Genomic DNA, 16,091 nt, shown 5'->3' with positions numbered 1-16,091 from the left:
TCTTTACATAGAGGTCAGAAAGATTTTATCTTGGATATGCAGATGTGTTAAAAGAAAGCACTTTCAATTAGTAGTTACAGAGAGAAATGCTCCGTAGATAATGTGTCAGTTCTCTTCCTTTTTGTGACTTTTTGTTTTTTTTCAAGCGGTCTTCTGAAAAGAATGACATATGAATCATGATCAGGGATGAATAGTACTGTGATCAATTTTTTATTTTATTTTATCTACTATTTTTTCACTATGAAATATTGGATCTTCCAACTGGCTTGAGAAATAGTTTTCTCTCATAACTATTCAAGATACTCAATGTGACTTGGCACATGAACTACGGAGCCAACAAGGGGCACAACACTTCCCGAAAGAGATTTTTCGGAAGGAGAATTTCCCTAATTATCTCAAATGTCCGTTTCTGTGTACGTTATGCAGTCGCGAATTTGGTCCCATTTGAAATCGTTTTATTCTAAAAACAATAGCGTATCAGTCATAATGAATAATGCTAAAGGAATAGATTCTTAAATGAAAGTCTACATTTTCCCTTAGAAACGTCACTGTTTCAAAGGATTATGGAATACAAGTGCTTTGTTTAATATTGTAGTTTCACTTAATAAACAATCTAAAATTTCTTAGTCGACTTACCTGTATATATCTTCTGCGGTTTGTTTATGTTTGTTTTATATATATCAGTATGTTTTATTTTCAGTGCGCGAGACTCAAATAACTTTACTGTTTCTCTCAACATTGAACCATTAATTAATATCACTTTTGAATTAACGTATGAAGAACTTCTGGAGCGCCGCCTTGGTCACTATGAACACGTCGTCTACATAAACCCAGGACAGGTAAATGACACTGCATGCTTTCTTACTTTTTCTCTTAGAATAATCATTTATAGTCTACTGATGTGTGATATTGGGTCATCATTTGTTTTTCCTATTCTTAGCAAACGACATGAATAGACACCAGAGCAGCTAACAAACCTGATTTGGTATAAGCAGTGATGGCAGACAAACAAGAACATTAATGGCAAGTTCGATGGTTTTACAGGTGCAACACTCATAGAGCGGCAACATCTCTGTACAGACACAGCACTAAAACGTCCTTTGAACTGTCCCGAGATATCCACGGAGTTTCCTATTTTTGCCAAAGGACCTACGGTGGAAATTCAGATTTCTTTGTCACTGAAACGGACTTTTCTATGGGATTCCTGTGAGATATTTCTACAAGACGACTTCTGGAGATCCAATCGTTGTCCTGTGATCGCCATATCCCGTTGATATTTTCATTATCCTTAATAGTGCGGGAGCAAGTGGTCATCCGTTGGATTTTAATGGTACAATTGTGAGTCATGGTTTTTCTGATTTGTTGTACATTAGCTATGGCAAATTTAAATGTTGACAAGTGAAAAAATTCCGCAGGCTAATATGGTAACCATTTCAAAATGGTGGCTGAGCTATATATATAAGTGTTCGTATCTCGGCTATTTTTTATCAGATTTAGATGATATTTTTTCCTACATTGCAAGTCTATATTGGAACAATTAGTTATTACACTTATTGCGCTATCTGTAGAAGCTTTTCAGTTTTAAAAGAAAAACGTTATTTTTACTCCCAAAAATGTGGATAATAGATGGCGGTATATAATGTGCTCCAAGTCATTGGTGATTTAAGATATAATAATGAACATTTATATTATATTGCTTTTAATTGTTTGAAAAAATATTAAAGTACTAATCTTGCCTTTTTAATTTTTTAAAGGAATATTAAAGTACTAAACTTGCCCTGTATGGAGGCATGTGTAATAATATTTAGGTTAATTCGCAGGGAAATACGTTCGAAGAGGAATGGAAGCACATGTAATAACAGTTCAGGCTTTGCTCACTTTGTATTTATAAAGGTAACCAGGAAATTTCAGGCACTCTTTGTTGGAGGTCTGCATTCTGGCCCTCACTCCATGAGTTGGATGCGAATGGAAATAAGGCGAAGGTCAGTTGTTGGTGTGGGTATATGCAACATACTACCTGGCTATGCCAGTTCAGTTACACCGTGATCTTGCGTAAAGACAGAGAGAACTTGGGACCTCCAGAGAGCGTCATAAGGGCATGCATATTGGGGTCAAACGCCACTGCAGTGGAGCGAAAGATTCCTTTGATGAGGGTGTCATGACTACGCGAACAATGCAGCGGTGGTTTAACAAGTTTAAGGACGGTGATGAAACAGTCTCAAACGCACTACGTGCAGGAAGACCAACGCATGTCCAACATGAAGATCTTCAGGCAGCAATTGAGGCGAATAGTGCCAGACATGTGAGGAACTGGGACTATAATTCAGTATGAGTCGAGAAACCATTAGGCAGCACCTTCATCAACTTGAGCAATGCTTGCCACAGATGCAAGAAAAAAGCAGGAATCACTGTATCCAGTCCAGTGTATCACGAAAATTCCAAATATTTTGTACGACAGGAAGATATGAGAGCTAACTTACTTGACACTTTACGAAGACAGGGCAACATGTTCAGCGAAACATCAGACAATATTTTGAATTGTGTGACAAAAGCTGTAATGGATGAAGCGGTGAAGAAAGATATTTGTGAAAGAAATACTGTAGGATAAACAGCTTATGAAGTTTTTGTAAAAGAGAGTATTAGTGCTAACATACTAAACCTGTGGTCTTCTATGGGGAAAAAAAGAAGTTTAAAACGTGGAACAGCAGTGCAAAAACAACGTGTGTTGAGTTACAGTTGAAGTTGATGAAACTAAAAGAGGATCGGGCCTTGTTTGTACGGTTGCTATTGCTTTCAAAGTCTCGTCTCACTGTGAAATTTAAGGATGCAATCAGTAACTATTATAGGGAGCTAGCTTGTTTACCAGCAGGGGCTGAGGTAGAGGGGGGAAATTTTCAACATTTATTCTGTCTCCCTCTTGCGACACTCCCTTACCCTCCTTCTATATGTCAGCGTTGCCAGTCGTAAAAAATGTCACTTGAATGTCATTCTGAAGAGTTAGTTGATTATTTGTTGGGTGTTGTTGTGGTCGCGGTTTTGTTGCTTATTATTCATTTGACAATGGCTTCACAGCGTAAGAGAGAGCAAACTATACACAGCGAAGCTAGAGAAGTAATAAGGAAGGTCATAGTGCAGTGCGACGAAGAAGCGAGGAAGAAAAAAACTGAAGCATCTGTTATCACAGTCTAATTTACGTGTGTCCACGTATACACGTTTCTATATTCTTTGAACATTATTTATGACTTTTTTTAAAAATTGTATTGAGTATTTATCTTCATTCTTTTCTGTTACATTTTAGTGCCTATTTTACTGCCTATTTTGTAAATTTTAAGCTCCTATTTGCCCACCTATTTTCCAGGTTTTTAATGCCTAAACATTTGGTCTCTAGTGATAATGATTAATCGAACTTAAACAACACATACCTGTATATTCTTCATTGCAATTCTAAACTGTTAATAGGAAATTATGTATATAATTTATATATTTCAAGTGTTATGTATAAGCTCTGTAATTAGATTGTAAATAAATGTATTATACGAAGACAATGCTATTTTTAGAGCCAACAAAATTTCTTCGAAAGAGCGGAATATTCTTAGATATAATTATTATTAATAAGAATTAATATTTATATTATTATTATTATTATTATTATTATTATTATTATTATTATTATTATTATTATTATTATTATTATTATTATTATTATTAAGAATTAACGCTCTAAACAAGCTTAGAAGCTTCTAAATGTAGGACCTACATTTTTCTTGCATAAAGCGGGGTTTGAACCATCGCATTCAACTATCCCCAGCGGAATTGACCCTTTATATTGCAATCGAAGACAAATGCTAGACCGCTCCGCCACGCGTGTGATTATAAAATATAGAAGGTGAGTAATATGCAAAATGTATTCAAATACGGTAACTGCTTATACAAATTAAAAAAAAATCTTTCGATAGGGATTGCACAGTTTGCATAAACTTTTGAATCACGTGAGTATTAGGTGATTTTTTTACAGCGCACTGGCAACCCTGCACAGGACCATCGAGTGACCGTTTCTTGATGATGGGGGTGGGGCACTTGTCAATCAACTTTTAATTCCTCAGCCTCGCATTAAAGCCAGCTCCCTGTAATACGACCTTGTTGTTATTCCACGTGCTATCTTTACCATAGAAGATCAAATGTTGTTACCACCAAAGAAGAGTGATATTTTATGCATTCTAGGAACATTGACTGCTATAGATCAACACAAAACTCCTGTGATTCATTCTGGAACGCGGAGCTCCTTCGTGGTTAAGCGGTTAGCGTACGCGCCTTCAATGAATTATCTGCATAATCTCTTACCGCACAGAAGGCGCAACCTTCTAATGGCTGCTGGCTTTTCGCTGGCGTAGGAAGAAAAAAATTCAACGAAGTAAAAATTTTAGTACAAACAGTAATTATATAAACGTAATGTAATCATGATTAAGCTTAGTTAATTCAAAAAAAGATTTTTACAATAGCAAAAGGAACAGCAATATCAGTTCATAGTAAACAACTTTGAAGCTTGAACAAGCCAATATTACTCACTACATTTTCTGCTTTTTCTTTCTTTCTTTTTCTTTTTTTTAATCTGAAGTAATACACTCGAGTATGTATAGGCCTGAATAGTCTATAACATAGTGTGTCGTCAATGCATTTCATTATTATATATTTATGTATGCTCAAGTATATTTTCGTAACACATTGATCGGTTTCGATTTACAATTATTATTATTTTGTTTGAAAGAGAATTCTTTACTGATGACCACATATAACTTTTGAGAATATCTCAGGGGCAAATTCATGGTTATCTTAACTCAGGGAGGTTAAAAACTTTATTGAGCAGGGACGCACGTATTTAATATTTTAAACATAGTTTTATTTTTGATTTATATATATAAAAACATCTTATTTGAAATCGCTGATGGTTTATTTATAGAATTTGTATTTGAACAAAAGGTTTGGTGAAATTGACAGTTCTTTGAATATTGGTGTCAAAATTTACGCCACAACAAATTGTATTATTAAACATTTGTACGAAATAGAACATTACATATACTATTATGTTCTAAAAATATATAGAAATAAATATGTATATACAAAGCACCTCAAACAGAGAAATTGCATCAACATGACTATTTCAAGCAAGAAACAAAGTACTAGGCGTAGGTGAAGACTATATAGGGGTGTTTACAGCTATATTAGAAAACATATAAACCATAAAATTACATAATCTTCTTCATTTTCTTGATAAGTTTTCTCTTTTCTGTCCCGTGGACTAAAGACAAACGATAAATGCAAGCAGTAGCGTAGCCAGGATGTGTGTTTGGGGGGGAGGGCAAGTGCTGTTACAGGTACATATAGAAAAATTACAAACAAAAAAATATATAAACATAAAAATATATATAAAAAAATGCAAACATCAAAGTACTAAAGTACATTGTCGGACCTCTTTGGGGGGGCCCGGCCCTTCCGCCCCCCCCTTCCCTACGCCACTGAATGCAAGTGAATGATTACGTGGATATTGGTGGAATGAGAATGTGGGAGTATCCCGAGAAACTCACGGTCACGCACACGATGTTGTCCACCACAAACTCACTTGACCGGGAAGTGAACCAGTATCCCTTGCACCAAAAGTGAGCGTTCTGTCCTGAGCCACAGTGCTTCCTTGATTGTTCGACAATGTACCATATTTTTAAATTTACCAGTCATTCTTAATTTTGTAATTCTGGAGGGGCCCCTAAATATGTATATATAATTATCCAAAATTATGATTAAAATGAACAAAAATTTCAAAATGTAAGTGTAAAAGATGTCCCGACAATGTCGCCCTGACATGGTAGGTGGATACTTTATTCTCTTGATCTAATACATTGTTATATATCTTTGTAACTGTTAATCGTTATTACGAACCTTTCATTAGTTAGTTAATTTCAAGTGCAACGTCCCGTTTCAGCACCGAGGCTACAGGGAATGCAGTCCTCCAGAATGAAATGGGATCTGAATTACTTTAACGCGTTCAATGCTCTCCATATGCGTAACTCGAGGGAGGTAAACCCCCTAGATCATCGTGCCTCCCTTCTCAAGTTACATGCCTGCCTCTGTGGGGAAAATTTTGTCCCAATATCTTATGTAGAAGGAAATGATGACAGAAATGATCCTCTCTGTCGCTCCCCCTCCCTCATGATCTCGAATCAGCGTTTTATCTCGAAGTTCGTCTTTTTAAATCGTACTATTGGATTTTTGTATGTAGAATCAACACAAGCTACTGTAGCCCTATATACCACTATTACATACTATTAATACTAAAAAGAAACTACATAATGAAATCGTGTTTATAGAATTTCATTTAACATTGCATTTATTTATTATTTTTATGTAAAACTTACCATATTTTAGGTTTATTTTGTCCTGTTGCCTGCAAGCTAAAATCCGTTTCTGGAGACATTCCCCCTCTTTTTGAGGAAATCTAAAGTGTTTTATATTAGTTCCTTTACTTTTTCTGTAATAATTACTACAGCCGTACACTGCACAGTTGGGCATTCTCGATATCATTTAATAGAACAAAGTAACAAAGAATTTCCACTTGTCACTTAATGCCGCGCCTTTTCCGGTTGTCCCTTGTAACCCAGATGACGTCACAGCCACGACAGCGCCCCAGGCGACATGCACATGCAACCACCTTGTAGTCTTTCCACCATGGACAAGAGTTTTAGCTTCTCTTAGTAATGTGTCTCAAATTATGCTGTATGTGAGCAGTGAAGCACACTTGGTGAAATATTCTGCAGTAGTGAGTTTGATTATGAATGAGTATATGATTTATAATATGAAAACATTCTTTGTAAGGAATTTTCTTTGTATTTGTTTCATATGGGATCATTACTTTAAAAACGTTCATACTGTACCTTATAAAAGCCGAAAAAAATCTAGTATGTGAAATGTATAGTCTAGTGGCAATAAATATGTCCTAAAGCGTACATGTAATTTTAAAAGTAGAGTTACCAAGGTACCTTGACAAATAACTCGGACAGAGACTACAAAGGGAATTTTAGAGGTAAAAATAACTTTTTCTTTTAAAACTGAAAAACCTCTTCAGATAGCGCAATAAGTGTAATAACTAAAAATATTGTTCCAATATAGACTTGCAATTTAGAAAAAAGATAATCTAAATCGGATAAGAAGTAGCGGAGATACGAACACTTTTATATATAGCTCAGCCGCCATTTTGAAATTGTTGCGATATTGGCCCGCGAAATTTTTTCACTTGGCAACATCTAAATTTGTCACAGCTAATGTATACCAAAAAGAAAAAAATATGTCTCACAATCGTACGGACGTGCGATTTTATACCACTTGCTCCCGGACTATAAAGATTCTGTTCTGAGAACCAGAATGTCCCGGGATAAGGGCACGAGACGAGAAATATATTGTAAAATATGCTGAAGCAGTTAGAAGAGAGAGCAATTAAACACCGGAATCGCTTTCTTCCACTACCAGATTTATTACAGAACATCCTGATATAAAACAGTATAATACCAATAAATAAGTTCAAAGTTTCACTACTAATTAGCATAAGTGGGTGTCCCAAGGCCGGATAACCAACGGAAAGATTCCTCGCAAAGCTCCACTGCAAGCTGAGTAAGGCGGGGTAAGATACAGAGGTTGTTCAGCCTACGTTTGGCCGATTTCGTTCCTTTTCCCTCCCGGGCAGAATGGACTCACCCGATCTGGCTCGTGGCGTCCTGCAGTGTTGTGCAGTGGCTTCCTGGGAACGGAGTTGTTTTTCCGCGCGGACGACAATAAGGCGCAAAACAGGACCATTGTTGTGAGTGTTGTGTTAAATTTGTTTCTAAGTGTGTGGGTTTCCGCTCTGTGCCGGTTTTGGTAAAGCTATGGTGCGGCTCTTTATGACGCCCACTTTAGTGTTTCTGTCATTAGAAAAAAGTGCAAGAAGCATGTTTGAAACATCAGTTTAAGTGGAATAAAAAAATGTTATTAAAAAGTACAAGGGCAACGAAGCTCCACTATTTGGATCACCAACGAAGTTGCCTAGGATGCGGGAATGCACCAAGGCCACCTCCACCATGCAGAGGAAACTTCGAAAAATGTCAATGCAAGAAAATCTGCCAACACAAAGGTGTATGGCTAATCGTCTTGACGTGTCTTTGGGGACTGTGAGCCGGACGTTACACCATCAATTCAAGCTGTAAAAAGTCATGAAAACTCGCGGCCATCTTCTCACGGATGCCCACCAAAAGGAACGAAAGTGTAACACCCGGAAGCTGTACAAACGGCATCTGGATGTACGTCGTAACGCTCGATGAAGCATGAAGCATTTACCTTTCCGACTGCGGCAAACCGAGAGCCATCATGTACCGAGAGAAAGGCGCCAAGAACTTCAGAAGGTGGGTCCGTGTCTGTAAAGAATCCTTCCCGAAAGGGTTCGTGGTCGTTACTGGCTACTGTTACCGAGGTAAACTGAAGATTCGCAGGGTGGCGAAGAACTGCAAAATAAATTCGCAGAATTTTCAGGAGCAGATCATGCGGCCGATCTACGAGCAATGTACGAAAATGACGCCAATATGGTGCGCATTCACATGGACAAGGCCTCATCACATACCTCACGATCGTCCCTCGCATAATACAGGGCGATCGAGGAGGCAAGTAGTATAAAGATACCTGTTAAATCTCCAGATGCAAGTCCTATGGACTATTGTGGATTTGGATTGCTGCAGGGAAAACAGCGTGTGACAACTGTGGAAGGACTTTGGAAAGCTGTGCAAAGGAAATGGGACAAGATTCCCCTCCCAGTTCTTTAGAGAAGCCTATTACACGGGAAATTACGCTGTTGGGCTATTGTTAGGAACCAAGGGAAACACATCGAGCACTTACGGACCTAGCGCCATAGATTCGTCTAAATTTTTTGGTAAGTCGAAATTGGCCAAATGTAGACTGAACAACTTCTGTACTCCTTTGTGTGCAAAAGGGTGGATGGAGTCCCGCAGAGCTTCAATGCAAGCTACGCGGGAAAATAGAATCACGAAGCTCCATTACAAGCTAAGAGAGGGGTTAAGTTCCCAATAGAGCTCCACTGCAAGCTAGGAGGAAATTTGGGTTATGTTTCTTTTGAAGCTCCACTGCATGCTATGAGAGAGAGTTGACAAGCCGAAACTGGCTGACACCCATTATGGTGACCCTAGGAATTTTGTGGCTGCTCCTTATTAACAGTAGACTTCCTTATTAGCAGTTGGAACAAATGTCCTGGTCCTCGGGGTGAATATGCCTATTATTATTATTAACAAAATAAATTTTTATGCTCATCAAAATTTTAGAAATTATCATACTTGCATGTTATTCAGATGACAAATATGATAAATCTCCTGTCGCGTAATATATGGCAGACAAATTGACGTTTGGAATGAACCAATGATCTCGCGATACTTTGCTGCCAAATCTCCCGTGAGAAGTTTGCTTTCACCGGACGAGAAAAGGTTCTCTTCTCGGGCTCCTACACTACAGAGTTCGTAACGTTACTGTCAGCAGATTGGTTGACGTGAGGGCAGCATCACAATCAAACGTGAATTCGACTATCTCGAACAATAGAGGGCAGACTGGCCAGAAGAGTAATTTCCAACTCCTGAATGTTTAACGTACGAACTGGCTTTTACGATCATTACCAGGAGAAAGAGAACTGGATGAGCAAATAACTGGAAGGAATGCCGTAGGTGGAATGGAATAAAACAAAATGATAATAGTGTTTGATTAGTCTTAAGTTTACGAATCTGCAAAACCATTGACTATGCCTTTCATCACGGTGTTATGTCAACGCTAACTTGCTGAGAATTCAGCCCAAGTTAGCGTTGCATTTACTTGGATTCTCAGTAAGTCTTCTCCTTGCTCTGTATGAGAAGTTTACTGAGAATCCGAACTGCAAACTGTAACGTCCCAGATCATTCAGTTAGAAATGGCTGCTCTATTGTCTACTGGTGTATCCTACTATTGTTTTTTCAGAGCTTTCGTTTTCTAAAGTGAATAAGAAAACTCACATTAAAACCAAATAGTACAGAGTGTGGCCAAAAGTCTGGACCGGGCTAAATAATTGAGAAACTCTAAATGCAGTTGATCTTAAGTCAATTGGGATTAATGTTGGTGGGAGGGGAAATATGACGTGGTTAAGGTTGTCGTCCGCCATATTGGAATCACGGGATGTTAACTCGAGAGGAACGAATCGAAATTATCCTTTTGGCTGGAGGACGCAGTTCATTAATAATAGCAACCGTCTTCAACGAGCGATATCCTAATCCTGAGTTGGTGACAGACAGTGCTGTAATATCTTTAATTAACATCCCGTTGTACCTACAAGAGACAGTTTCTCAAATATTTAGCCCAGCTTAGACTTTTGGCCACACCCAGTATATTTTGAAAATGAGTTTCCTACCCTTCAGAAAATATTATTGTTTATCCTCAGTTCCAACAAAATCAAAAATAAATGAATGACAAAAGACTTTTTAAATATTAAAGAATTTTGTTTATATATATATATATATGAAACTTACAAATCTACTTTTCCAGGTAGTCCCTATCCTTAGTGTTACAATCAGAATCGTAGAATCCAGAGAAATCAGAAACTTTCACATTCCTGATTTAAGAACTGGATTGGAACTATCGACAGATGATGGTGAAATAAATGGTAAGTCACTTATTTCATGTTCTTTCTTTCTTCTTATAGGTGAATTAAGAGAAAGATCAGCTGCAGAATATATATGTATTCTTCAATCCTATAAAACCTTGTACACAGCATTTGCGAGGGGACAAAATAAGTCTTTTGCGTTGTACTATTGAAGGCCAAACAGATGATGTCATAACCATATTTTAAGGCAGCGTTTCCCAACCTTTTTCAACTTGCGGCACACTACGGATGTTACTTGGATTCTCGCGGCACACTTATAGATATTATTATTTGGAAATATAAAACACATTGGTATTTTTTCTGTGATTATTGATCTCCTTCTCACAGAGAAGAAAGCTCGAACACTGGTTTTTCCCCGTGGTAAATCGTTATGCTTATTTTTCATTCTAATTTAAAAAATAGAAAACAATCGCAATGAAATATTGGACTCTGGTTTCTAAAAATATGCTTTCTTTTTAAAAACTGTATCCAACCTTTTACTAAGAAGGAAGATCATTAAATAACGAACAAACAAACAAATCTCTTTTACTTTTAAAACACAAATGTAGGTAATTTGTCGAAATGAGTGAATGATATTTTAAATTTTCAAGTTACGAAATAGTCTGCAACAATAAAGAAGCAGTAATGGTCATAACAATTATAACAAATACTTTTTTCAACATTAGAAATGCACAGAACAATAACCCGGTATGAAACTTAAAATTGTAGATTCATAGTAGAGGTTCATAGTAATGTGAAATACAAATATATATTTTTTCCGACATTTTGCAATTTTATTGCTATAAAATTAATAATTTTGTTTCCATTCCTCGCGGCACATCAGCGGCTCATTCACGGCACACTGGTTAGGAAACGCTGTTTTAAGGTGTCGAACAAGTTACACATTCAAGGACAATAATATATATTTGAAATGTATTATTGCGTTGAATTATTCCAGGTAACCTCGTGTATTGCATAAATATTTAGAATCAGAGCATATGTAACTTAGTTTACGAGAGAATTAGCGTTATAACTGTCACTCTTTCGTATGACAGTACAGTTTGCGTTTCTTTCCCCTTTCATGTGCACAATTTTCAAAAATGCTGAAATGTGTGTTACCTTATTTTTAATTAAAATTTAAATAATACTATCCTCGATTACCTGCTTCGACGGATTAAAGAAAAATTCTTAAATGCACAACTTCTTATCTCATGTGTTTGGTACCCGCGAAATAAGCTATTTTTGTTTTTACAGAAATGGAGTTTAACGAGATTGGAAGTGTTACTGTTCATCTCAGTAGCCCCGAAAACTATGGGTTCGACACTAATATCGGTAATTTTTGATAATTTTTATGTATCTCCCCCTATTCAAATTGCCGGCCTGAATTTGGATGTAAACGGAATCGGAAGTGTCAATATTAGTCTCAGCGACCTCGAAAACTACGAATTCGACACTAATATCGGTCAGTCTCAGTTACCCCGAAAACTACAGATTCGACACTAATATCTGTCATTTTCGATTAGTTTTATATATCTCCCCTTTTCCAAGTAGTGGCTGAATTTGAATATAAACAGCATCAGAAGTGTTACTGTTTATTTCAGTGACCTGGAAAACTATGGATTTGACACTAATATCGGTCTTTTTCGAATATCTTCCCCTCCCCAAACAATGGAACTTAATTTGGATATAAACAGCATCGGAAGCGACACTGTTCTTCTCAGTGACCTCGAAAAACTATACATTCGACACTAATATCGGTCATTTTCGATCATTTTGGATCATTTTTAAATATATTTCCCTCCCCCTCTCCTAAGTTGCACCGTCAAAATGATATGATGAAAATCATCCCAGTTTCTTACCTCATCTCTGTTGAAAATTTTATCGAGTTCGGTCGGATTGTTCAAGAGATTAAGAGCCACAAACATAGTCACTTTCAATTTTATAATATAGATTAAAAATATCTCACCTGCAACTTACATAAACACTTACATTAAGCATTTTATGAATAAAGAGAATGAGATCTTAATATTATAGAAATTGGCCCAGCTATACCCCTTTAGAATCGGAATTTTCGCAAACCTATAAAAGTACGTATTCCCTTACCTTACGTGTACTTTCATTCAAGAGTTCATATACCCATTTTTACACCTCCAATTTAATCGAATCCTCACATCGGGTACTTTTCTCATTTAAGAAAAAGAAAAGGAAAGAAATTGAGATCTTATAGAAATGACCCCCTTTTCTCCGTTGGGATTGAAATTTTCGAAAAGGCTGAAACCTTATCTTACCTTACTACACGGTGCTACAGCTCTATATGAGCTTTGACCTCCTCAACAATTAGCCTTGATTCGTCTCGGTTCTCCCGTCTCATATAGCCTCGGTGCTGAAAGGGACGTTAAACTCAAAATCAACTCAACTTAAGTCGTCTCGGTTCTTCAGTTTATTAGTCCATTCTTTGGTCTTTATCTGCTCCAGATCCCTCCTTACTTCGTACATCCATCTTCCTCTTCCTTTATATATGCATACATTCTTTCGTGCAGGACTTCGGCAGTCTGTCGTCCGTCATTCTCTCCACATGTAAGAACCATCTTAACCGTTGAAAAAAATGAAATGAAATCTTTAAGTTTAACGTCCCACGGTTATGTCGGTTAGGATAAAGAAGACGCTGATAATGAGAAATGAGTGAAATAGTGGAATGAAGAAAGTGGGAGGAAACAGGAGAACCCCGAAAAAAACCTCGAGCACAATGTTTGTCCACCACAAAGTCCACACGGCGCGAGCTGGGACCGAACCAGGGACCCCAAGCAAGGTGAACGCTCTACCACTGAGCCACCGCGCTCCCGATCTTAACCGCCTAAATCTAAGCCTAAGCCTAAATGATCTAAGCCTAAATGAATGTGACTATATCTTGATTCCTCAGTATATCATCCATTTCTTCATTAGTTCTTCTTCTCGATTCTTCACCATCTTCCATAGGTCCTTAGATTTTTCTTACGATTCTTGTTTCAAATATTCGGAGCATGTTCTCATTCCGCTTTTTCATGGTCCATACTTCCGCTCAATATGTTATTACAGTCAGAGGTAAAAGTGTGGGGGAGTACGGAGGGGACGCCGTCCCCCGCCTCCAAAAAGTATGTACGGCGACCCCACAGTTCCCAAAAAACTACAATCGGCAAAGATAAGCAGGGGGACGGCGTGACGTCATGCCGCTACCTACCGTCCCCCTACCTTTTCAGACCCACTTTTACCCCTGATTACAGGTCATATCATTGTTTTATAAATCTGAATTTTTGTACTCTTACTGATTACTTTACTCTTCACCAGTAGCATGTTCTTTCCTGTATTGTATCGTACATTCTGTTTTGATTATTCAGTGTCATACCTAAATATATAAAGCTTTTCACCGCATCAAAGGTTTTCTTTTTTCTATCACCAAGTTCGTTCATTTTTGTAGATATTGCCATATACTTAGTTTTTCCTGTATTGACCCTTAATCAAATATTTTCTGTCTCTTGTTTCAATCTAGGATCAATATTAACAGACGAAAATCATATTTACAAAGAAATTAAATGTCGACTAAAAGCAGGGAATTCGTGTTATTATTCAGTTCAAAATCTCTTGTCATCGCGAATTCTGTCGAGGAATTTGAAGCTTAAAATATATAAAACGATAATCATGCATGTTGTTCTATATGGTTGCAAAACATGGTCGCTTATTCTGAGGGAAGAACATAGACTAAAAGTATTTGAGAACAAGATCCTGAGACGAATATTCGGACAACGGAATGCGGAATGGGGAAACTTCATAACGAGGAACTACAAAATTTAAACGGTTAACCAAACACTGTTAGGGTCATCAAGTCTAGGAGGCTCAGGTGGGTAGTTCATGTAGCGAAAATGGAAGAAAGTAGGAATGCTTTCAAACTTTTAACTGGAAGACCAATCGGAAAACGACCATTAGTAAGACCAGGGAACAGATAGAAGGATAATATTAAGACGGATCTCCCAGAAATAGGAATACAAAGTAAAAACTGGATCCAGTAGGCTAAGAATAGAATTCAGTGGAGAGCATTGAAGCTTCGGGTTCCGTATGCCATAGAGTTAGTTAGTTAGTTAGTTCCAATGTAGTGTATCCCTATTTCTGTTCTTCACACGTGCTATTATTTTTGTTAAAGTTGGTTATTTGCCAAATACGTCATCCCCAACTGAAGCGGTCTCACATTTCAGACTTTGTGAATAAATAATAACAGATTTCAAATATTTTAGAAATTGGACTGTTTTCTCCCCTTACAAGCGGAATTTTGAAAATACAGCGTGTCTCAAGAGTCCTCTGGACATAGGGTAACTCTGTTATTATCAGAGTTATACCAAAACGTAACAGGAAAAATCGTCTCCAAATATGATGGTTTCAATCTAAAGTGAAGGGATTTTTTAAATCGTACTAATCGTTTGGGCTGTACACTCTTTACGGGGCCAGTGTTAAATGAAAATACAATGTTGCTATTTACCTGGACCCACAACATAAGTGAATGAAGTTACTGTCTTTTACGCTAATGTAAGAGTATGGTGAATAGGGGCATGTTTGAAATTGGAAATGAAATGAAATGAAATCTTTGAGTTTTACATCCCACAGTTATGCCGGTTAGGCTAAAGGAGACGGTGATGATGAGTACCGGTAATGAATGAAAATGGTGGAATGAAGAAAGTAGGAAGAAACGGCAGAACTCCGAGAAAACCCACGCATGCGGTGTTTGTCCACCACAAAGTTCACTTAGTGGGGGCTGGGATCGAACCTGGTACTCCAAGCACCAGAGGTGAACGTTCTACCACTGATCCACCGCTTCCCTTATTTGAAATTGAGTCTGGGCATCGTCACGTTGATCACATACACAGTAGAATGTGCAGTTTATCTTAATTTAGTATAAGCAATATAGGAATGTAGTTGTTATGATGTAGTCTTATTTCAAGATAAACAAATACTCAACTTATGCAGCAATAAATAATATTAACTGTAACATTTTAAGCTTCAAAATAGATCAATTAGAGACTTACAAGGTACATTCGAGAAGTATTCCCTCGGGATTTGTGTAAAATTGATTCAAATGAAAAGTTCTCAGCGGCTCAATGTGTATTGTACTAATTTTAGCGGCCCATACTGGTAATGTGCATATTTATGGGCCTTCGTATATCCATAATTCAATAATACACTATTATAACGCTCGGGCACAAAATTGCTTTTAGTTTCTTTATTTGTAACTAGATGTGAATGAGGGCATATGCAAAACAAATTGGATAGAGTACTGCTTCTCTGACACATATTACTCACCTCACCCGCCATCTTAGATTCGCCATATTAGATTCAATTTTCGGTTTTTTCAAATAGGAATATATGGAAGTAATACATA

At 37.3% G+C, this 16,091-nt stretch overlaps 1 protein-coding gene across 1 annotated transcript in view; it reads left to right on the top strand.

The window, feature by feature from the left end:
* The window catches only part of LOC145692017 (inter-alpha-trypsin inhibitor heavy chain H4-like), a 208,836-nt gene that overhangs the window by 35,044 nt on the left and 157,701 nt on the right, over positions 1-16,091 (top strand). The window contains exons 4-5 of the mRNA XM_081767316.1: positions 701-839; positions 10,591-10,708. Of these exons, the coding sequence (XP_081623442.1) occupies positions 701-839; positions 10,591-10,708 (257 nt within the window). The remainder of the gene's footprint in view (positions 1-700; positions 840-10,590; positions 10,709-16,091) is intronic.

This window comes from Thermobia domestica, chromosome 8 (genome assembly GCF_964235325.1).
Source record: "Thermobia domestica chromosome 8, izTheDome1.hap1.1, whole genome shotgun sequence".
NCBI lineage: Eukaryota > Metazoa > Arthropoda > Insecta > Zygentoma > Lepismatidae > Thermobia > Thermobia domestica.
Note: the sequence above shows the minus strand (reverse complement) of the source record. Positions and strands in the feature narration are given on the sequence as shown.